General features: G+C 49.4%; 1 protein-coding gene across 1 annotated transcript in view; it reads left to right on the forward strand.

The window, feature by feature from the left end:
• Positions 1–12,697: 12,697 nt before the first annotated feature.
• The window catches only part of LOC119391528 (17-beta-hydroxysteroid dehydrogenase 14-like), a 33,142-nt gene continuing 22,507 nt past the window's right edge, over positions 12,698–23,332 (forward strand). The window contains exons 1-4 of the mRNA XM_037659206.2: positions 12,698–12,741; positions 19,522–19,660; positions 20,268–20,308; positions 21,434–21,503. Of these exons, the coding sequence (XP_037515134.1) occupies positions 19,537–19,660; positions 20,268–20,308; positions 21,434–21,503 (235 nt within the window). The 5' untranslated portion in view covers positions 12,698–12,741; positions 19,522–19,536. The remainder of the gene's footprint in view (positions 12,742–19,521; positions 19,661–20,267; positions 20,309–21,433; positions 21,504–23,332) is intronic.

Raw genomic sequence — 23,332 nt, forward strand, 5'->3', positions numbered from 1 at the left:
CGATTGTGTGAGAATTGTTAGAATCTAATTTGCATAAACTCAATCGTATCGTATGTAAGTAAAACATACATCGACGAAATATTTCAACTCGATTATGTGTGAGAGCCGCAAGACGCAAAGCAGCCCCATTCTTGCATTCTTCAGACGCAACAAAGAACCAGGCAAGGTAAACTTCGATAACGACACTAAAAAGGCGTCATAACTTGCGCGATAGACGCCGCATCCATCGGGGTATGCAGCACAGTACAGCGGCTCAGAATAAGTGTCATAGTAAAGACGGAATTGAAAAGGAAGAAAATGTTGAGGAAGAGCCTGATGTTGGGCCTGTTGGTACATAGCTTGGAAAAATGGCGCCGCCGAAGGGGACGGGGGCGGATGTGTTTGTTCGTCGGCACCCATTGTCAGCCCGCATTCTGCGGTAGGGACCGCCAAAAGGTCCGAGGCGCTCTCGTTCTCTGTGGGCTCCACGACCAAGGCTTCCTTGGTCTGACCGCTGGCGTCTTCATCTTTGCGTTCACCGAAAACCTCGGCCTCTCCTTTAACCCGTGCCGGCGAGACCATCTGTCGAGTCGCAAGCGCCGCCCATCGTCCCTCGGCCACTGTCGGGACCCCAACTCCTTTCGCCTCGAAGTAGGCCGCGGTCATCTCATCCAGCCGTTGGAACGCCTCGCGAAACTGTTGCATCGTAGTCTCCATCTTGCTGGCAGCGTACGGCTAAGTCCCCGTTGGGCGCCAGATGAAGGGTTCGCGCCGTCGTGCTGCCAATGAAGCGATGCTGGCCGGTCGAACTCAAAAATAAACGTTTAATAAATATAACTAACCTCGTCGAAAGTTACGGGATACAATAACGTGGGCACACGCACGCGCCCCTAACCTTGACACCGGCGGGGCATACCCCTACCGCGCACACAGCATTCCGTCACCGACTGTCGGGCCCGCGCCACGGCTGCCGCTTTTAAAGCCCGAGAGTGGGCCACGCGCATCACGTGTGCGTGATGCCTGGCGATGGGCGAGATTCCCACAAGTTTCATACTATAATACCTGGAGGGGAATCTGGCGCTATTGTCTATGCGGGTTCCTTGAGCGGCGCTTCAACCACCATGGGGATGATGGGAAGTACAGGCTTCGGATCTGCTTCGGATGGATTACGCTCTTGAGATTCGCGACGCTTGTTTGACGAGTGTAAAACAAAGTGATATGAAGTTATTTCTAATTAAAACTTGCTTCATTCTTTTGCACGTAAAACTTATTACAAAACGTTTGCGTGACCGTGAGACGGAAGTGAAACCTGGACAAATTCAACCACCAGGGTATGTATTGCTCTGCAATTGTGTTACAAATTTGGCATCACCAAATAATGAATAAATTTTTTACAACACTTGAGAACAAACACGCCTGTTTTTCCCTCGAAAGAACGCGTTATTTATTTATGGAAATTACAGTACTGTATTGAGTGAGCAACACTTAACGTATCATCTGCTGCGATGCCAGGAGCGTCTGTCCAAGTGGTCTGCCCCCAACGCATCTCTCGTTTTATTATGAAGTCGAGTCAGAGGAGCGTGACGGTGCATCTACTTAGCTCCGCCGTCGTTTTGCAGCCGATTTGAATGAGTTTTAACACGAAAGTGTTTTATGCCGGGGACCGCCAAGACTTTCATGACGTATTTCCGTGACGGAAATACGTCAGCAAAATGAATGCCATCAAATGGCAAAGAAAAAAAGCTATGAAAAAGTTCCGCTAATAGGAATTGAACCGACGACCTCTCGGTTCGCGATCACGGCTATCGAACGTTTAGCCCACTGAGCTACCGCCAAACACATAACAGAGCCTGCATGAACGCGCATTTTATCTTTCACACTTTCCTCTCAGTGCTCTTGGATGGATGGATGGATAGATGCTATGAGCGTCCCCTTTATAACAAGCCATTGCTACGACCGTCCCATTCGGCGCGTTTCCAATAAAGTGTAGTTTCGTCAACGCTTTCACACACCGCTAGATGGTGGCTTTACTTCAAGCCTCGCTCATGGCATCCATCCGTATCGAAAAATAGCCTTCAGACGCTCGCCTGGCTGTCGCACGGCGTTCCTCTCTCGCCCTTCGAGAATTAACGGCCAGGCTAAAGGGAAGGTACACGACGCGCGAAGCGTTTCTCTTCGCGTTTCACGACGCTTTGAAGGAGTGCATATCGAGTATCATTGTTTACTATGTGCTTGTTGATGCCATATTTACGCGGCATTCACCATATGCTGTATCCACGTATATGTGAAGAACTTCAGCTACTGCAGGGGTCAAATCATGATCATGGGTGTTAGTCGTCGGTATGGAGATGTGCCACCAGGCGTCAACGTGAGTGCGTCCACATGAAGCGGTGCTATATCTGCCAAACAACAGTAAACATAGTACAAGCTCTTATATACTAATGCTCTATAAACAATCAACTACTTTTGTGACGACACGTTTCGCTTTCGTGTTGTACCGATTCCCGTGACAGAGGAATCAGCCATCTTTTTGGCAAGACGCGCTTATCAAACAAACGTGTACTCTATGCAGTTTTCTGCACTGGAATGGGACGCTACATCTGTGCGCAGTGGTGAGTGCACGATGCTTTGCTAAAACTGTCAAATACAACCTGTAAAGCTGCAACGCGCACCAAACCAAGAGACTAGCGGTCTTCGGCCTCTATGAACAACAAAGGCACTGCTTGAGTGCTTTGCAACGCACCCCACTGCCCACGACTCGCGAAGAACGAAACTAAAACTGCAAAAAGATCCGTAAACAGTTCGCTAGCTGACGGAATCAAATCCGGAACCTGTACTTCCCACCATTCCCATGGTGGTTGAACGATCGCAGCGCCATTTTCCTCTCTAGGTTATTGTATGAAACTCTATGCTTCCGAGTATGCGAATATTTGTAAGATACGGCTTACGCATGCAGGTTTCACAGTGCATAGGTAATTGAGAACTAATTTTATTTTGATCAAAAACTCATGTTCCAAGGAGGTTTATAATATTAATAGTTGGGGTTTAACGTCCCATAACCACGATATGTTTATGAGTGACGCCATGGTGTAGGGCTCCGGAAATTCCGGCCCCCTGAGGTTCTTTACAAGCACCTAAATCCAAGTACACAAGCCTCAAGTCGAACGAGCTCTCGTTCAAAAGTATAAACCAACTAGCCCAACAACGTGTTTTATTAAATTCCTTGCTTTGCCAAAAGCTAGTGCAGGTTCCTAACCGAAGAATCCGTCCCGTGATGCAGAGTACAGCTCTATGCGCTAGTTGCCCACTTCTCGTCTTTCCAAGCAATTAAAGTGAGCGCCACAAGCACAGCATGAAAAAATTATTCAATAGAAATTGATCGCATTGTGACGGATACGTGTTGGTGTGAAATTCCAAACTCATAGAAAAGGAGTTGTGAACGAAGAATCCTCCGAAATCAATTGATATTCAAACAACCTATTTCTTTCATGCGAATCGTGTAACCGCGATACCCAACAATCATAAAGGTGCAATGTATGTAGTGGTATGCCTAAAATTTAAATACTGATAGTACGCGTTTAGCGTTGAGTCCGGGATGCGTTTAATAAATAAATAGCACAGGTTCAGCGACCAGCAGTCCGAAACGGAGCGAGCTCGAGCACCAACAACCGTCCTCGTCTTCGTCTTTTACTGGCGCCCCTGTTTGCGCCCTATCCATTCTACAAATCACTCCCCCGCAGAAAAGGAGCCATCCTGGCGACTTAAGGAACAGAGACGACTCGTGGGTCGTAGTGCGGCTTCAGTCGGTCGACGTGAACAATCTCGCGGCCACGGCGACGCCGGTCTGCGGATGGTTGAACGGGCTCGACAACATAGTTGACGGGAGAGGCTTGACTTAAGACACGGTAGGGGCCTTCATACTTCTGCAGTAGCTTTGTGGAAAGGCCAGGAGCAGAGGAGGGAACGCGAAGCCACACCAATGTTCCAGGCGAATATGACTGGGGAGGCAGGTTTGCGTCATGGCGGTCCTTTTGGCGTGCTTGGTCTTGTGCTGTTAAGGAACGTGCGAGCTGCCTGCATTCCTCGGCGTAGGTGGCGACTTCAGATAGAGTTGTAGACTCTGAAGCGTCCGGGCGGTACAGAAGAATGGTGTCCATGAATGAGGAAGGTTCGCGGCCGTAAAGGAGAAAGAAGGGAGAAAATCCTGTCGTAGACTGAGTGGCGCTATTGTAAGCGTACGTAACAAAGGGTAGTATGCGGTCCCAGTTGGTGTGGTCAGCGGAGACGTACATGGACAGCATGTCGCCTAGTGTGCGGTTAAAGCGCTCAGTCATTCCGTTGGTTTGTGGATGGTAGGCGCTGGTTGTCCGGTGCACAACGTTGCATTCACGGAGGAGGGCTTGTACGGCATCAGAGAGGAACGTGCGTCCGCGGTCGCTGAGTAGCTCGCGAGGCGCGCCGTGGCGAAGAACAAGTTGGTGAAGTATGAATAAGCCGACTTCACGTGATGTGGCCTCTGGCAGCGCGGCAGTCTCAGCATAGCGTGTCAGATGATCGATAGCGACGATCACCCAGCGGTTCCCGTCTGGTGTGTACGGAAGGGGGCCGTACAAGTCAATTCCGATGCGATCGAACGGCCGGGAGGGACAAGGCAACGGCTGGAGCGGTCCAGTGACTATACGTGGGGGGCTCTTCCGGCGCTGACACTTGGAGCATGAACGCACGTATTGGCGGACGAAGCGGTACATGCCACGCCAGTAGTACCGCAGCCGGAGGCGTGCATAGGTTTTGATTACACCAGCGTGTCCGCATTGGGGATCCGCGTGAAAGGAGGCACAGATATCGGCACGGAGATGGCGAGGAATCACCAACAACCACTTGCGACCATCAGACAGATAGTTGCGGCGGTATAGGAGCCCATCGCGGATGGTGAAATGTCGAGCTGTGCGCCGCAGCGAGCGAGTGGCGGTACGTGGTGACGGCTTAGATAGGAACTCCATTAAAGAGACTATCCAAGGGTCCTGACGCTGCTCAGAAAGCATGTCAGCGTGTGTAAGGGCCGCAGAATCGTAGCTGGAAACAGACAGATTGCCACAGTCATGGGGAAGGGGAGAGCGAGAAAGAGCGTCGGCATCTGAATGTCTACGGCCTGACCTGTAGACGACGCGGATGTCGTATTCTTGGAGACGTAATGCCCATCGCGCTAGACGACCAGATGGATCTTTCAGTGAAGATAACCAGCAGAGGGCATGGTGATCAGTCACGACATCAAATGGGCGGCCATATACGTAAGGTCTAAATTTTGTAATTGCCCAAACGATGGCTAGACATTCTTTCTTCGTGACCGAATAATTTTCTTCAGCTCTGGTGAGAGTGCGACTTGCGTAGAAAACAACGTACTCGTCGAAGCCAGACTTGCGTTGAGCAAGAATAGCGCCAAGGCCGACTCCACTGGCGTCCGTGTGGATTTCGGTAGGGGCGTCTGGGTCAAAGTGACGTAGAATCGGTGGCGATGTCAGTAGATGACGTAATTTCGCGAATGCGGCGTCGCAAGCGGAAGACCATGCCATGACACCTTGGCTGTCAGCAAGTAGGCGTGTTAAAGGGGCCATTATGGATGCGAAATCACGAACGAATCGCCGAAAATATGAGCAGAGGCCTATGAAGCTCCGGAGTTCTTTCAGGGTCGACGGCTTGGGAAACTCGGCGACAGCGCGGAGCTTTGCAGGGTCGGGTAGAATGCCGTCCTTGCTGACAACATGTCCCAAGATGGTGAGCTTCCTGGCGGCGAAGTGACACTTCTTCAAATTGAGTTGTAGGCCAGCCTGTGTGAGGCATTCCAGGACGCTTGCGAGGCGCAGAAGATGGGTGTGAAACACTCTCCAGACAGTTGGGCGCGATCACGCAAGCGCTGCTCGGCGCGGAGCTTGCGCACTGTCGGTCGGCCGAATACGTCCGCGAAAGTCGTTTTGAAAGAGGCCCAGGTGGTAATCTCAGCTTCATGGTTGTTAAACCAGAGTTCCGCGACTCCTCTCAGGTAGAACTGGACGCGGCCGAGTTTGTCGTTATCGCCCCACTTGTTGTTGACACTCACTCTTTCGTACGAAGAGAGCCAGTCTTCGACGTCCTGCTCATCAGTACCGCTGAAGATGACTGGGTCACGCTCCCTTAGAATACCGGGACAGCGAGCAGCTGGGGGTGTGGCAGCATTCTGCTGTGCGACGTCGTCAGGCATTGTTGACAGGGGAGGTAGAGTCCGGTTGCGGAGTTCCAGGGTGCAAAAGAGAACCAGCACTCTCCACCACTTGATAGTACGCGTTTAGCGTTGAGTCCGGGATGCGTTTAATAAATAAATAGCACAGGTTCAGCGACCAGCAGTCCGAAACGGAGCGAGCTCGAGCACCAACAACCGTCCTCGTCTTCGTCTTTTACTGGCGCCCCTGTTTGCGCCCTATCCATTCTACAATACTAATAGCGTTAATGAAATCTTCATTCGATATTTTTCAAGCTTTGCATACCTACTGTAGAGGAATGTTTTTTTACTACATTACTAAGAATACATGACCAGATGCATGGTACGAGGCGCCACGAGCGTGTCTCGTCTCTCGGAAGCGTCTGGTGTTCCACCCTGACCCCGGGTGTAACTCGAGACGACGTCTATAGTGACCGCGCCCTGGTTGCCAGACGTTGGCGGTGAAACTAAAATCGAAACTCTCGCTACACTGCCTTTCTAGCCTAATAGTTTACTTACATAAGTACATCGCTTCTCTGAAAAATCTCCCAATGCTGCTGGTTTCATGTGCGCATGTGTATATACGTTCTTCCTGAACGAAAAATGTTTCTGGGTACAGCTGATCAGCTCAACCTACTTTGACTTTCTCTTTCAGTTGCCTAACGCAGTCAAAATATGAATATGCTGTCGAAGCACATTTATATTAACAAATTATGAATATGCTTTTCATAAGGCCGCAATTTGTACCCCTTACCAGGCGCGTCGTCAGGCATCGGGGAAGCAACGGCTCTGCGTTTCGCTTCTCTCGGCTGCTGGCTTTCACTGACTGCAAGAAACAGGCAAGCTCTGGAGAAGGTGGCCAAGGAATGCTGCGCGAGGGGAATTCCCTGTGACAAGGTGGGCCAACAGCGGCAAAACTTGGCTGTTGCTTCGTGTTACGCAGTTGGTGCAACCTATAGGCATTTGAAAGTGCCCCTCTGAATTTGAAAAACACATATACCTTCGAAATAAAAAGCTTTCCCACGCAGAGTTTAATTAAAAATAATGAAATCTTCGTTTGAACAAATATGAATGTTCGTGTTTACTGCGAGGTGTTGCATGAAGTTAGAAGTAAGGTAGGTATAAAGTTCAAGCCCGCATTTCATGCCACTAAATGTTTTTATGTACGTGCCCTGGCAACCATCGTTCTCAATCTCAATTTCGATATCAACCGTGAGATGTTGATTTGATGCCTGCTAATTGTCACGGATTCGGGTGGTTGCTGGTGATGGGCTCGGACAGGACTCGTCGTGCATGAAAACACGTTCATCAAACAAACACGCGGCGCTCTACAATATACAACAATGTACAACCAATACAAAGAAGCTCAAGCTAGCCCCAAACTATATCCCTCGTAAATACACTGTCTCACTCTCAGTCAGGCTACTCTAGAGGCACTGATGTGTCGGACCGCTCTTGCTTGAATATGCCGACTCGGAACGGCTTTTAAATCCAATCTGATGCCCATGATGTACGGTCATTTCTTTTCATCAAACTATGCCCTAAGAAAAACATGGTTGATCCCTCCGTCATAGGAATCGGAATAACACGAAAGTAAAGCGTGCCCTTACAGAAGTAACTGAATGTTTACTGTACGTTGATATAAGAGAGTTTGCACAATGTATACTGATGTCTCGCAGCTATGGCACCGTTTAACGTGTATACACCCACTTTGACGATTGGTGGTGCACCTCCATCCCGACGACTAACGTCCATGTTAAATCATTAAACAAACCCTTGTGGTAGCTGTAGTAGTTAACGGTAAAAGCGTAATCGGAGAACGAGGTGTAATAGCCAGAAGAGCGTCCCATATTGAACGCAGAACTTGGTCGCCATCCCGCGGCATGTTAAAATGTGATTGAACACCACGGCCACGCTAGAGGGAAACGCAAAGCGCGTCGTGCCGCCCCGGTAGCCCGGCCGCGATTTTTCGTGGGGCGAGCGCGTGAGCGGGGAACGAATGTTACAGCCAGGTAAGGCAGGCGCGCGTCGCAGAGCTATTTTTGGATAAATTAGCGTGATGCTATGAGCGAGACCGGCGCTTTTACGACGCTTGGGGGAAGGTCGCCACCTCGCGGTGGATTAAGACATTGACAAAATTGAACTTCTATTGAAAGCGCGCCGAATGGGACGGACGTGTAACGCGTTGCAGGTGCTAATCGCGGAGGCCACAGTAATGACGAATTACTTTACTTTACCGCTCCTAGAGTGCAACACCACCCCGCCGACTGGGAGAGTGGTAGATATAAAAGGCGCGTTTGTAAAGCCTCTACAGTTTGTCACCGTGGCGCATTAGATAGCGCGCCCGGCATCTGTTCTCGCGGACCGAGCGGTCGTGGGTTCGATGGCCGTTGACGGAACTTTCTTTACCATCTGATCGTGTAAATTTGTTCGACGTCATTTCCGTGACGGAAATACGTCACTGAAGTCTTGGCGGACCCTGGCATAAAACACTTTCGTGTTAATATCTTGGAGTCCACGACGAGTCAGCCGTCGTCGCCTGTACAAGCAGGCCCTCCGCTACCCTTACTGCTAGGCCCGTTAGACTAACGTCGGTTTGTTCACCCGGCGTGGCGTTCCACTGCTGACGTGGCACTCCGGGGATTGCCTTTGGTGGCCTGCTGCCGAAGGGGGCTTGCGTCAGGAACGCTCGTACTTGGGTGCGCGGTAGCTGCATCTCCGAGGAGCCTTACTCCAACGCTGCCGAGTTCGCTGGCCGTATTTCGGGACGTCCGCGTCACCGACAGCAGACCCGAACGCCCGTCGCCAGTGCGTCTGCTGGCCACGCAACCTTCCTCGTCCACCCGGCCAGCGCCTGCTCACTCCTCTACGTGTTCCTTCGCAGCTTGGTTCACGTGCCGCGAGCTCCCTAGAATTTTTTCAGGCTGGCACTCGTGCCGACTCGAACAATTCTTCGTCGCCTTTCTCCCTCCGAGGGGCTCTTACTCATGACACTAATACTAAACTTATTCTGGATCCTATAGGGCATTAAAGGGGCGATGACGCAGTCACCCAAAAATTTGTGGCTTTAAGCGAAAACTGGAAGTAGAGTGTCTATTATGCCTATACAGATATGAAAAGTGGGCTGTAAAGACTATTTCAGGGCAAAACAAGCCCTAGAAGTCCGGGGCTGTAAACCCCCGCCCACCGCCGGCAACCACCATTTTGCCATGGCGCGTGTGACGTCATGTGCAGCAAGGAGCGAACCCGTTGTCTTCTACGAAAGTTTCAGCCGCTGCAAATCGTTCAATTTCAGTGCAAGCTGAACATCGCTGAAATATCCCAATTTCACGCGCAGCTGACGACAGAATAAAATCGTTCGCAGGAATGTAGACGCTCGCACAGCTAGCTGCTTGTTACGTCACGGCTTGCGGGTGCGAAAGTGTTGCCCGACTCTCAGCCCGCTCGCGTGTTTAGAAAAATATGCAATTATAAACTAAGTGCGCGAGGAAATCCGCTAAAATTTTGCCAGCTTATTTGTGAACGCACAAGGATTAACCCTCATACCACAAATAAGATTGAAAATTCGGTGCCATGGCCCCTTTAAATATGCACCGACCCACATGGGTTTGGCACCTTAGCAAGTGGTGTGCCAGCGAAAATGGCTCGAGGTTGTAAAATCTTGCGTGCATGTTCATCTTGAAGACGCGTTAATCCACATTACGCAATCATACCTGCCATCGCTATTACGGGCACTAAGTTTTGTTTCCCTTGAATAGCATTGCATTTAATGTGTTGTGAGTACCCAACGCACGCAATACACGTAGAAACTAAGAGGAGGGGCTGACAGTTTGCATTAATTTGCAAACTCGTGTTTCCTTATTGGATAACTAAACTGTGGCGCATGAGTGTTCTCGCTCAATCCCCGCACGAGATGGCGGTTACCAATGGACAGATTTAGTTGAGCGTCCGCATCAACGTACGGACGCAGCCTGCCATAGGAAATGGCTGGCAGGCTGCGTCCGTACGTTGTTGCGGACGGCCAACTAAATCTGTCTATTATTAGGAAACCTACCGGCTACCTCATTATTGGCAGACGTATACGGCAATATGTGGCTTATTGAAGCGCGTCGCATAAAATTTCTTACTGGTAGCATTTATGTTTTTTAAATGCGAATGCATTTCTTAGTCGGGGGTTGTCCTGCGTCCCTGACCGGCGTGCCCACAGGTGTTATCTCTCCGCGCGCGCTCTTCCTCGCCCTTAGCAACAGCTGCGCCGCGCCTAGCAGCCGGAGCAGGTGGTGAGCGGCGGAGGGTAAGGGAAAGGAGGAGTGTACCCGGTGAGGGCGCTCGCATCGCGGAGCTCGCTCGGCGGAGAGAGAGCTCGGGCGCTCCTCCTCTCCGCGCTTTGACCTATATATTTCATGCAGGGAGCGCGCGCTTTGGTGTCTCGATAGCGATGGAAGTCGGTGAAGTCGAATCTCTCGCGGCAACGATACCACCAGGACGAAGTGTAACACAATACAACTCGAGCATTACGTCTCTACGTGCACACTGTCGTCTCTCTTCATTAATTATTCGCACACTCATCGGGTGCACCCAAATGCATTCGCATTTCCTCACGATCCCCTTCGGGGAGGTGCGGGGGAATTTTTGTTTTGTTCTGGCAATGGTTTCTTATTGTGCGCCGCTTTTCAGTGGTGACTTCCACGAACATATAAAATTCATCAGAATAAAAAAAATGAAACGCACAATGCATAAAATAAAAATGCGCGAGATTACGAGCTCTGCAGGAAGCTTCAAGAATAGGCTTTACTTTCATAGTAATGAATAATCTCTTAATGATAGCTTCTGTTCGCGTTGGCGTATATATGTTGCCTTTTTTTCGACTTCCAAAATGCAACACATTTGCACTGTTCTAAATGCGGGAAATTCACGGAGAGGTAAATTTTGTAGTCAGCGCGCTCCGGTGTTCTGGTTCATTCGTTTGTTCCCCATTTCAGTTTGGAAACATATCTTAACGAAAGAAATCACTTGTCGCAATACTTCCTATTTCTTTTCTGCTGTCATGTATTCGGTGCACATACCTGTGAAGCCTGTTCGTCTATTCCTTCTATGCGAAAAAGTATATCAATGGCACATCACACACTGAAATAAGACAGCACACAGTAGGCTATATACTAGAAAATTTTCTCTGCTCCGCCTTTTGTCTAAATAGTTACATCCGTCGAAAAAAAAACATTAAGGGACATTTTATTTTTCTTTAAAAGCAGAATAATACAGGGAAGCAACAGGCTAACGCCGGGAACAAACCTAGTTTCGTTATGTGGCTTTAAACTGCGGATACGAAGATGAAGGCGATCTGTAAATAGAAGCTACGGTGGTGTTACGGCTGTTCAGTGGTATAAACTGGCGGCTAAATTGAAGGAATGCTGTTAAACGTAATATCCAGATGGCCTGTATTTATCTGAAGGACGAGTTAACAAGTGCGCATCTTCCGCCGCCCCCACGACACAATTCTCGATTACAACATCCAGAATCATAACCTGGCGATCGATACAAGTTACCTTCATTGCCAGAAAACTATGTTTCAGGTAAACACGTGACAGAAAATGAATGATCAAGCAAAACAAAAACCCCCCACAAGATGACTATATCGCTTTCCAAGACTGCAGACGTTTCTGTGCAGAAGCGACAATGCGGGGCAATTTTCTTGCTACAGTTCTCTTGTTTGTTAGTATGAGCAGCTAGCCATGGTGATTCAAGCTCCGTTTAAAGTGAGGAATGATAGCACATGCAACGGAAGGCAACAAGGACCTCTGAACAGGCCATTCCAAATACGCTACCTGTCATCGGTCATAAGGACTTTGACTCCGCATTGAGATCTGAATGGTGCAGTGAGAACCTTTATCATATGATGTTCGTCCTCGCCGCCATTGTCGTGACGCCTTCGTTTTAAGAAATGCAGTATCAGAGCTTTATACCACAAGACGAATACCTTGAGCTTGTTCAAACTTCCACTTCAAGACAGCCGTAACAGGGTTTTCGTAGTGATATCGTAGCACGCACAAGCCACAGGCAAAGTGGGGCAGACAAAGATGCTCAGAACCCTCAAAACGGTTATTTTTGTAAATGGTAAAACAAATAAGGAGCAACTTTATGCATTCACTATGCGCAAGATGGGGTAGGAAATTTACAAAAAGAGAAAGAGTATCTAAAGGTGCTGTACGATATTAACCTGAATAGTAAGAAACTCACCCAACTTTCAGTTCTTCTTTCACAGGATGCTTTTTTGCCTGCATATCAGTGCCCTGGTGTGCTACAAACATGACCGTGTAAGCATTTTGCGTGAGGTGCCCGCATATTGCTTGCTGCAACACATGTGCTACATTCCACTTGAACATTTTTGCGGTGAAAATATTGGTCTGACTTGTCACGATTTTTTTTTCTTTCTGCAGGTGTTAGTTGTGCCTGGAGATATATCATCGGGGAATGACGTCGCTACTGTGGTGGAGACGACGGCAAAGTACTTTGGCAAAATTGATATTCTCGTAAGTGCAACCCCTGCGAATAACAGAACGATTAAGTGGTGCGGAAACAGGACGTTACCATTTCGCAGAGCGAATCAAATGTATCGAAATACTGAGAATAAGCGAGAGCGCGATAAAGATGGTTATTGAGGAGTGCGGCAGGCAGGGCGGGTTGGTACAGCTGCAGGATGACAGTGAAGCGCAATAAAGACAAGGACGAAGAACGAGAGGCGGAGACGGTGTAAGCGCGTAGCCTTACAGAGCTCGTAACGTCTTATGATTTCGTTTTTTGCCCTTGCCCTTCTTTGCACTTCACTGTCATCATGACGATCATTGTTGTCAATCGCAAAGATGTCTCAATGGATGCAACTGTTTTTAGAGTGCATGCTGCTTATCGTCGTTATCCATAGTCGCAGTGTGCACTCCTCCAATAGATATATATATATATATATACACGTAAAAATTTTACGAAAGCTTGTGGAATTATCGCGATGGGATACGGAACTTTTAAGCCATCTCCAATGTCATTCATAAATGTTAAACCACCTTTTCAAGTCTCACCATTCGTGGAACAACGTTAGTGAGGAAATTGTAGGTTTTCGTAATGCCACGCCCGCTTCTTGTTTTATTTTGATGTATTCGTGTTTGATCATCAAGGACGGTTAGCAACGCTCGACGCTGACCACGCCGCAGTGTTCCAGGAGCTTCGCGATTGTAGCAGACCACTTTGTTAAGGTTGCGCGCAGGGCGCGAATAGCCTAGATTATTCCAGAGATTGCGCGACCACCAGTGAGAAGACTGCAAAGCTCGATGCGTGATGTATAAAAGATGGCACGTCCCAGCCATGAGCACTTTTATCGACGGCCGACGCCCTGTTCGCCGCTATCAGTGTGCAGCGTGTATTGCTGTAGTTTGACTTTCATTTCCCGGCCAAAAGTTCGGCCAAATAAAGTGTTTCATCTTGAACACGCCGACTGCCGTCTTCGTCGACATCACGACCACGTGACATCTGGTGGAGGTGCCATCTACGCAGAAGAGATGTCTACACGGAGGTGTCACCTACACGGCAGAAATGAATCGCCTGTTTCGACACGCCGATCCAAGTATGCCCGAAAAGAAGAAAGTCAGGTTCCTGATGCGGTGTGTCAAACAAGAACTCTTCGCTGGATTGACAAGGAACCCGCCGAAGACGGTCGCTGAATTTGCTTCGGAGGCTTCGACAATCGAGAAAACGCTTGAGATGCGAACGCGGCAATACAACTGCAGCTTCTTGGCCACAAGCTACGCCGACGTTTAAGCGCTGGGATCCGCCAACCTGCGTGAGACGATTGGAGAAATTGTGCAAGAGAAGCTGCGAAAAATTCTACCTTCGTCGCAACCTCAAGTAGATCCCATCGCCCACGTCGCGCGCCAGCAGATCCAGCTGTCATTGGGCGCGCCTCAGCTAGCAGAGCCGCAGCCGCAAGCTATCAGATATGCTGCTGCAGCCTGCCGTCATGCTCCTCCTCCACGCCCACGCCAAGACGCCACACCGCCACAGTACCGTCACCAGACGCCACCGCCGCCACCCTACCGGCCACCTGTCGGCCGGCGTTACACCCCGAGGAAGACCGATGTCTGGCGTGCCCCTGACCACCGCCCTCTCTGCTACCACTGCGGAGAGGTTGGTCACACCTACCGCCGCTGCCGCTACCGTGAGATGGGCCTGCATGGATTTTCCATCAAGGCGCCACGTCCAGAACGAGGTTAACGGCCACCATACATCGCCGACTATCTCGCAGGAGCGCAGTGGACTCTATGATGACCTTTTCGATCCCCATCGCCAGGCCGCTACGTCTCTCCCCAACGCCGGCCATACACTGGCCCAATGCGGGGCCGGTCACCTAGCCCGTATCCGGAAAACTAAGGGCAGCAACAGATGGAGGTGCGGTTGCTGTACGACGAACTACCGAAGGTCCTCCGCCGCCGACGACAACGCCGTGACGATGCCCAAAGAACACGACGCAAACCGGACGGTGCCCCCACGACGAAACTTCGCGGCCCGAAGAAAACCTGACGACGCAACGTCAAAACAGCGGGACAAATCGACGAAGCCGTGATCCGACGCACCGACCTAACCGCAACAGAAGGCGACGAACTAGCGACCTCGACGTTCTTATCGACGGCCACAGCGTTACAGCTCTCGTCGACACCGGAGCCGACTATTCTGTCATCAGTGGACCGTTCGCCACGAAGGTAAAGACAGTCAAGACCGCCTTGGAAGGCCCAGAAATCCGGACAGCTGGAGGTCACCTAGTAACGCCGGCAGGAATCTGCACAGCGAGGGTCTCCATTAACAACCGGATTTATCCCGCAAGCTTCGTAGTCCTACAGCATTGCTCCAGAGATGTCATCCTTAGTATGGACTTCTTAGGCCTTCATAGTGCAGTCATCGACCTAAAATCCAAGTCGATAACACTAGCTACAGAAGAAGCATTACCATCGCACACAGCACACGGAGAGCACGCCTTGAATGTGCTCAAAGACCATGACACTCTCCCCCCTCGCACCAGCGTCATCATTTCCGTTGGCACTCAGAAATCAACAAACCTTGAAGGCGTCGTTGAAGGAGACCAGCATTTCTTGACCAACCGCGAGATTTGCGTCGCAAGAGGAATAGCCGAGCTGCGTGGAGAGAAAGCAACAGTGGTGCTCACGAATTTCAGCAACGAATACAAGCACGTGAGCAAAGGCACGACGGTTCCCTACATCGAAGAAATTGTGCAAGCCACCAGTGATTTCGCCCTCACCTATTCTAACGAATCTACTCCGACGAACCGAGCTCCTCAACCAGCTTTCGACGTCGATCCGAGCCTTCCGAAGCATAAGCGAGAACAGCTCAGAACCCTGCTCCTGCAATACAAGCACTGCTTTTCGTCGTTGTCAAGAATTCGGCAGACTCCAGTCGCAAAACACCGCATCATAACAGAGGAAAGTACCAGGCCACCCCGCCAGAGCCCATACAGAGTTTCGACGCGAGAACGCGAGGCCATAAAGAAACAATTCGACGAAATGCTACACGACGACATCATCCAGCCTTCGAAGAGTCCGTGAGCATCACCCGTGGTGTTAGTGAAGAAGAAAGACGGAACCCCTGCTCTTCTGCGTCGATCCATCATCATCATCATCAGCCTGTCTACGCCCACTGCAGGGCAAAGGTCTCTCCCATGTTCCGCCAATCAACCCGGTCCTGTGCTTTATGCTGCCACGCTATACCTACAAACTTCTTAATCTCATCTACCCACCTAATTTTCTGTCTCCCCCTCACGCGTTTGCCACCTCTTGGAATCCAGCCAGTTACCCTTAATGACCACCGGTTATCCTGCCGACGTGCTACGTGCCCGGCCCATATCATTTCTTCTTCTTGATTTCAACTATGATATCTTTAACCCCCGTTTGTTCCCTGACCCACTCTGCTCTCTTCCTGTCTCTTAAGGTTACACCTATCACTTTCCTTTCCATCGCTCGCTGCGTCGTCCTAAATCTAAGTTGAGCCCTCTTTGTAAGTCTCCAGGTTTCTGCGTCCATTATCGCCGCCTGAACAAAATCACGAAGAAGGACGTCTACCCTCTCCCACGGATAGACGACACCCTGGATCGACTCTACAACGCGAGGTGCTTTTCGTCAATGGACCTCAAGACCGGCTACTGGCAAATCAATGTCGTCGAGAGAGACCGAGAGAAGACCGCCTTTATAACACCAGACGGCCTCTTCGAGTTCAAGGTCATGCCTTATAGTCTTTGCTTGGCACCTGCGACGTTCCAGCGCGTTATGGACACCATGCTGGCTGGATTGAAAAGGCAGACGTGCCTTGTGTACTTGGATGACGTTGTTGTGTTTGCCTCAAACTTTGACGAACACCTCCGGTGCCTTGAAGCTGTACTTCAAGCAATCAAGACCTCCGAACTCACCCTAAAGCTAGAAAAGTGCCGCTTCACGTACGACGAACTCTTGTTCTTGGGCCATGTCATTAGCAAGTCTGGAGTTCGCCCGGACCCGCGAAAAACAGCTGCCATTGCTGCCTTCTCGCCGCCCACCGACAAGAAGGCCGTATGCCGATTTCTGGGCCTGTGCGCCTATTACAGACGTTTCGTCAAGACATTTTCACGGATCGCCGAGCCACTGACGCAACTCACGAAGACCGACGTCGTATTCAGGTGGGAAACATCGCAAGTTCAAGCATTTCAAGAATTGAAACAACGCCTGCAGACGCCTCCGATACTTGGGCATTTCGACGAATAAGCCGATACGGAAATCCACACCGACGCAAGCAGCGTAGGACTCGGCGCCATCCTTGTGCAGAAGACCGACGGAATGAAAAGCGTTATCAGCTATGCCAGCCGGCCGCTATCAAAGGCAGAAATCAACTATTCCACAACAGAAAAGGAGTGCCTGGCCATCATCTGGGCTACATCCAAGTTTCGCCCCTACCTGTACGGGAGACCCTACAAAGTTGTGAGTGACCACCACGCCTCGTGTTGGCTAGCTAACTTGAATGACCCTTCAGGTCGCTTCGCACGATGGAGCTTGAGACTTCAAGAATTCGACATTACCGTCGTTTACAAGTCCGGAAGAAAACACTCTGGCGCCGACTGCCTGTCGCCTGCCCCGTGGACCCGCCGCCGCAAGACGACCAGGATGATGACTTCTTCGGAACCATAAGTGCAGACGACTTCGCTGAGCAACAGCGATCCGACCCAGAACTCAGAGGCCTTATGGAATACCTCGAGGGCAAGACCACCGTCGTTCCGAAAGTATTCAAGCGAACACTGGCGTCGTTTTTTACGCAACGGCGTTCTTCAAAAGAACTTCTCATTACTTCGAGCGAAGTACTTTCTCGTGGTGCCTTCAGAATGGCGACCAGAAGTCCTCCAGGCCCTGCACGACGACCCGACAGCAGGACACCTCGGTGTTTCCCGAAGGCTGGCAAGAATACACGAAAAGTACTACTGGCCGCGTCGACGTCACTCGCTACGTAAGGACATGCCGAGACTGTCAGCGACGCAAGGCACCGCCAACAAGACCAGCGGGCTTTCTTCAGCCGATCGAGCCACCTCGGCGACCGTTCCAGCAGATCGGGATGGACCTCCTGGGGCCGTTCCCAACGTCGACTAGTGGTAATAAGTGGATCGTCGTAGCTACCGACTACCTGACCCGCTACGCCGAAACACAGGCCCTGCCCAAAGGCAGTGCCGCCGACGTAGCCAAGTTCTTCGTTGAGGACGTCGTCCTGCGTAATGGCGCTCCAGAGCTCCTCATCACGGACGGAGGTACCGCCTTTACTGTAGACCTAACTCAGGCGATTCTTACATACAGCCAGACAAGCCACTGTCGGACCACCGCCTACCACCCACAGACCAATGGCCTCACCGAGCGTCTAAATAAGACCATCGCCGACATGCTGGCCATTTACGTCGACGTCGAACACAAGACCTGGGATGCCATCCTTCTGTACGTGACATTCGCATACAACACGGCCGTGGAAGAAACGACGCAGATGACGCCCTACAAGTTGTTCTACGTAAGGAACACGGCAACGACGCTCGACGCCATTTTGCCGGACATCCCGGACAAAGAAACCCTCGACGTCACTGTTTATCTTCAGCACGCCGAAGAAGCCCGAGAGCTCGGCCGCCAACGCATCAAGAATCAGCAGATGACCGACAGCCGCCGTTACAATCTTCGATGATGCTTCGTGGAATACCAGCCCGGCGAACGTGTTTGGGTCTGGACGCCGATACGCCGACGTGGGCTCAGTGAAAACTTCGGCGATACTTCGGGCCATACAAAGTGCTTCGACGTCTCGGCGCTCTTGACTACGAGGTCATCCAGGACGGCATTACGAACTCCCAAAGACGCCGCGCACGGCCTGAAATCGTCCATGTCGTGCGCCTCAAGCCATTTTTTGCGCGTTAGCGAACCTGAGGACTCTGCGTTTTGTTTGTTTTTGTAATTTATTTGTGTATGCACTTGTTTTCTCCCTTCTATATTCTGTCACAAGCATCGTGACGATGCTTTTTCACAGGGGGGCAATGCCACGCCCTCTTCTTGTTTTGTTTTGATGTATTCGTGTTTGACCAGCAAGGACGGTTAGCAACGCTCGACGCTGACCGCGCCGCAGTGTTCTAGAAGCTTCGCGATTGTAGTAGATCACTTTGTTAAGATTGCGCGCAGGACGCGAATAGCCTAGATTATTCCAGAGCTTGCGCGACCACCAGTGATAAGACTGGAAAGTTCGATGCGTGATGTATAAAAGGCGGCGCGTCCCAGCCATGAGCAGTTTTATCGATGGCCGACGCCCTGTTCGCCGCTATCACCGTGCAGCGTGTATAGCTGTAGTTTGACTTTCATTTCCCGACCACAAGTTCGGCCAAATAAAGTGTTTCATCTTGAACACGCCGACTGCTGTCTTCGTAGACGTCACGACCACGTGAAAATATGAACGATCTAATCCAGCACTAGTTAACTTACCACTGGAAAACTTATTCGCAGGAAAGCTCAATTACAAATCATTCCACATTACCGGGGAGCTTTATGAATAAATTCAAGATTATTTAAGTACCATAGGACAAAATATCTGAGCAGATAATGTTACAAATAAAGGCATACGGCATGCGCTACACCAACGCAAGCCACAATGAATAGACAGTAATGGACTGAGGCACTCAAGTGAGGCTCGTAGCAGAGATGTAGAACTGTAACGTTGAATTCATCTTTTTTAATTTGGGACAAAGTTGCTTTTTTTTTGCTTTCTTACTACAGGTGAACAATGCTGGCATGGTCATACTAGGCACGCTAGAAAGTACTCCTGTCGAAGACTTCGAGTGCATCTGGAAGACAAACTTTCGTGGCCCGCTCTGCATGATCAAGAACGCCGTGCCGTACTTGCGTCAAACCAAAGGTGTCTCTTCTAATGCAGATACCTTCTTGGAGCATATTCTCGAAGCCGATGTCTGGTTGATATTATGCTAGATTTAGAGCATTTGAGTGTGTGAACAACGCAGATATGCGACGTTACGCAGTGGCGCAGCCAGGGCGAAGGGCACACCGGGCCCGTCCCCCCTCACCGAAATTTTCTTGCCGTGGCATACAGAGCTTATAATGACACTCGATCACGTTTGCCTGCCCAACCCCCCTTCAGATCAAGGAGGTGACCCCCCCCCCCCCGAAAAACATTTCTGGCTACGCCCCTGGCGTTACGTCTCCATGCGTCGCATCTAGCTGCAGTTTGGGGCTCCTCAGACGTGTCACAATAATATTAGAAGATTAATATAGATATATTAATGCACGAGTGATTGCACTGCCATGGGTTTTTATGAGGAGTTCTTGAAGCACCGTTGATTGCCGAAACTATAATGCTGATAGTTCATTGCCCGGTATCCGTGGGCCGTGATATCAAAAGGATAAGCGTCGCGCAAATCGTTCAGCCTCTGCATTCTACATCGCATAGGTCGCCGTACCTTTTGCACAAATGACCCCTTATGATTAATATTGTCCGTATCTTGCAGGTTGCATCGTCAATGTTTCAAGCGTTGGATCTACAGCTGTGGTGAGTTGGATGATCTTCACAGTCGAAGCATTTCTTAATTTTGGATTGCTACATTTCTGTTTGCATTCCACCGCCGTTAGATACTCGGGTCGATAATGAATGTGACAAGGGGAAACTCGAGAAGTGTGATGTGAAAGCAAGCGGGCAGTTCTGCCCAGCCGCGCTAAATTGAGAAATTTTGCATCGTAATTCACCCATATTCGACATTTTTCGCCCACAAAGAACATCGCATTGGAAAAAAGTTCAGAGCGCCAAGCACACACACGCAAGGAATTAACGTACAGGCACAAAGTGTGCTAACTGCCAATTTATTTAAAGAAATAGAAGTGGCATGGTGAGATTCTAGCCCACGCGCAACATGAAAGATATGACGCGACATTGAAGGATTATATTTGCCGTTACATCTGCGTTTCAAACAAGTCGATCCCATTATTACACTACATGAGTGAGCTACCTCTCTTACACGGCGTACCTTTCTTGTCGTTAAAACGTGCCTCAAAGACATAAGGAGCAGACTGTTGGCCGTTCCTACCCAGCATGGTATCGCGTCTATACAGCGGCTCAATCGTGCATGTAGTGCAATGTATGCTGTGATGGGCACCATCCTATTAATCAAACTGGCGCAATCCAATCATACGATGCTACACCGCACGTGTGAAAGCTACAGCATCGGTTTTTCAGCATAAATTTAGGAAAGTCAAACAGTCAGGAAAGTGGCAAATTTGTACTAGCTTATATCCGTATTTTGTCCTTGGAATATTGTATATAACTACTAACTATACCTACAAATGCTCATCCTATAAATGGCTTGCACTGACGTCACTGAAACAGCCACGTTGGAGCACGAACATGGCGGGATGCGAACTTTGCGATGTCACGTTTGTGTTATCAGTACATCGCATGCTGGTTCCTTCGTCAGTCATGCACTGCATGATGCTCAATAACGTTCCAGCGACGTTGTTATCACGCTGAAGAAGGTTAATCGCCGCGTGATTATACTGTTTTGACGTCATCTAAGCCACCATGTTGGAGCCATGTTATGCATTCGTGACGTCATGTGAAAGCCATCAATAGCAATGTGCTTGAACATTTCTTTCACTATCTTCATACTATCTTTCGGTGCAGGTGATGGACGCAGTACCCTATTGCACTGCAAAAGCAGCACTGGACCACCTGACTCGATACGCTGCATTAGGTGAGCGGGTTGACTTTCGTGGAGTAAAAAGTCAACGTGAAACAATGCAGATAATTCAATTTTCATAACATACCAAGCGAAGCAATCTTAGAAATATGCAGCTCTCTATCTTTCTTTTAAAAAATTCTCAAAGCTAAGTTGCTTTTGAGGTAGCAGTGTGTAATGAAAAATACAGTACACTAGTTTTCGAAGTCGTTAGCACGGGCGTGAGACCGATCAGTAGTGCTCTTATAGATGCTGTAAAAGGCAAAAATGGTGCATCGTTAGGCATCGCCTGGCGCATGCTTTGTAGCCAGTCATACCGTAGACTTGTTTTTAGAATTCGAAGTCGCACAAACATTAACGAGGCACTCTTCCGCAGTCTACAATCGTCTTGATGCCGAAGCGAAGAGTTAATCCTATCGATGGATGTGCCGTATTGATTATATACCGTTGGATAGTTTGCAAGAAATGACTTTAAAGCTACATAAAGGAACGGTTCATTAATCAACAAGTGTCACTTCAAGCGTTTCACATCTCAGTTATCTTTAGTGTGCGACGTTTTGCATAGAATCATCATTAACTCATATTTGATAACTACAACTGCTTCAGTGTCAAATTTTCTGCAAGACTATCTTGCTTTTTACGAAGAGAAACTGGAAAGCTTTGTGGTGCGTTGTTCACACCTCTATAGACGTCAAACGCTGGAGTTTCGCAAGAGTATCGCATCTGTTTTCCGCGCGCCGCCGCCGACGCGATTGGCTTACTCGCATCACGTGACCTCTCGCCGCCATATCCTTTCTAAGTGCTTTGGGTGCAGGCGCGTTGAATGCAGAGCGTGGCCGGATATTTAGCAATACCACGGTCCCTAGAAGTACTACGTTGTTTTTTTAAACGCGCCATGCAGATGCCAGAGAGTGGCTCACCAACAACCGAACGTTGCTGGTGAGCTGTTAATGTTTCCCACACGTAATGCAAAAATATACGAGATTCCCGGAGTAGCTGATCAGCAACCGAACGTTGCTGGTGAGCTGCTCCGGGAATTTAGTATATTTTTGCATTCTGTGTGGGAAACATTAACGCCAAAGAGCGTCGTTCGATGTGGCTGCATAGTTGGCCGCGGAATGAATTCGCCCCCCTCGAAGAACACTCCTTTCCGCAGTGAACGACACAAACTTTGCTGGAAAACCTCTCATGCAACAGGATACTTCACCTTTTCGGTTCGCTACGTTCAGCGATATTGAAAACTACATACCTTTTTATTTGCTGGGCTGTTTATATACCGATCTGTTGAACAGATTGTGCATGCATTTTGAGTTATAAGCGTGTCACGCACCAGAGCGAAATTTTATTAAAATAGTAACTGTCTACTGTATACCTTGAAGGCAATTGTGCCATGATCATTTGCCACTGCTCAAACCGAAGCGTGGAACTCTTTTGATAAACTTGGTATAGGGTAATGTTATTAAGCGTATTTTTAAATTTTTTTCAAACAAGAAATGTTGGTAATGCTGCACTGCACCGAGTGTACCCTTACAATACTGTTTAGTGGGTGAGAAATGGTCACAGCAAAAAAAAAAAAAAAGAAAGAAAGAAAGAAAGCAGGCTTATCCTTCCAGGCATTGAGGGAATCGATTTCATGCGAGCCCTAGGTCTATACTGTGCTCAGCTCTCCCGCGCAGGGGGACCAGGTTCGAACCTCATTCCGTCCTCTACGTGTTGCAGTAGCATGCGCGTTAAAAATTTTCGGGATGTTCTATTTCTGTTCAAAATAACATAATTAAGCACTGTGCCGAGGAAGTTTTAACAAGAGCGCATTATAAAAAAAAAGTTGTATTAAAAGCAGTGCA

The sequence above is a fragment of the Rhipicephalus sanguineus genome, chromosome 4 (genome assembly GCF_013339695.2).
Source record: "Rhipicephalus sanguineus isolate Rsan-2018 chromosome 4, BIME_Rsan_1.4, whole genome shotgun sequence".
In the NCBI taxonomy this organism is placed as follows: domain Eukaryota; kingdom Metazoa; phylum Arthropoda; class Arachnida; order Ixodida; family Ixodidae; genus Rhipicephalus; species Rhipicephalus sanguineus.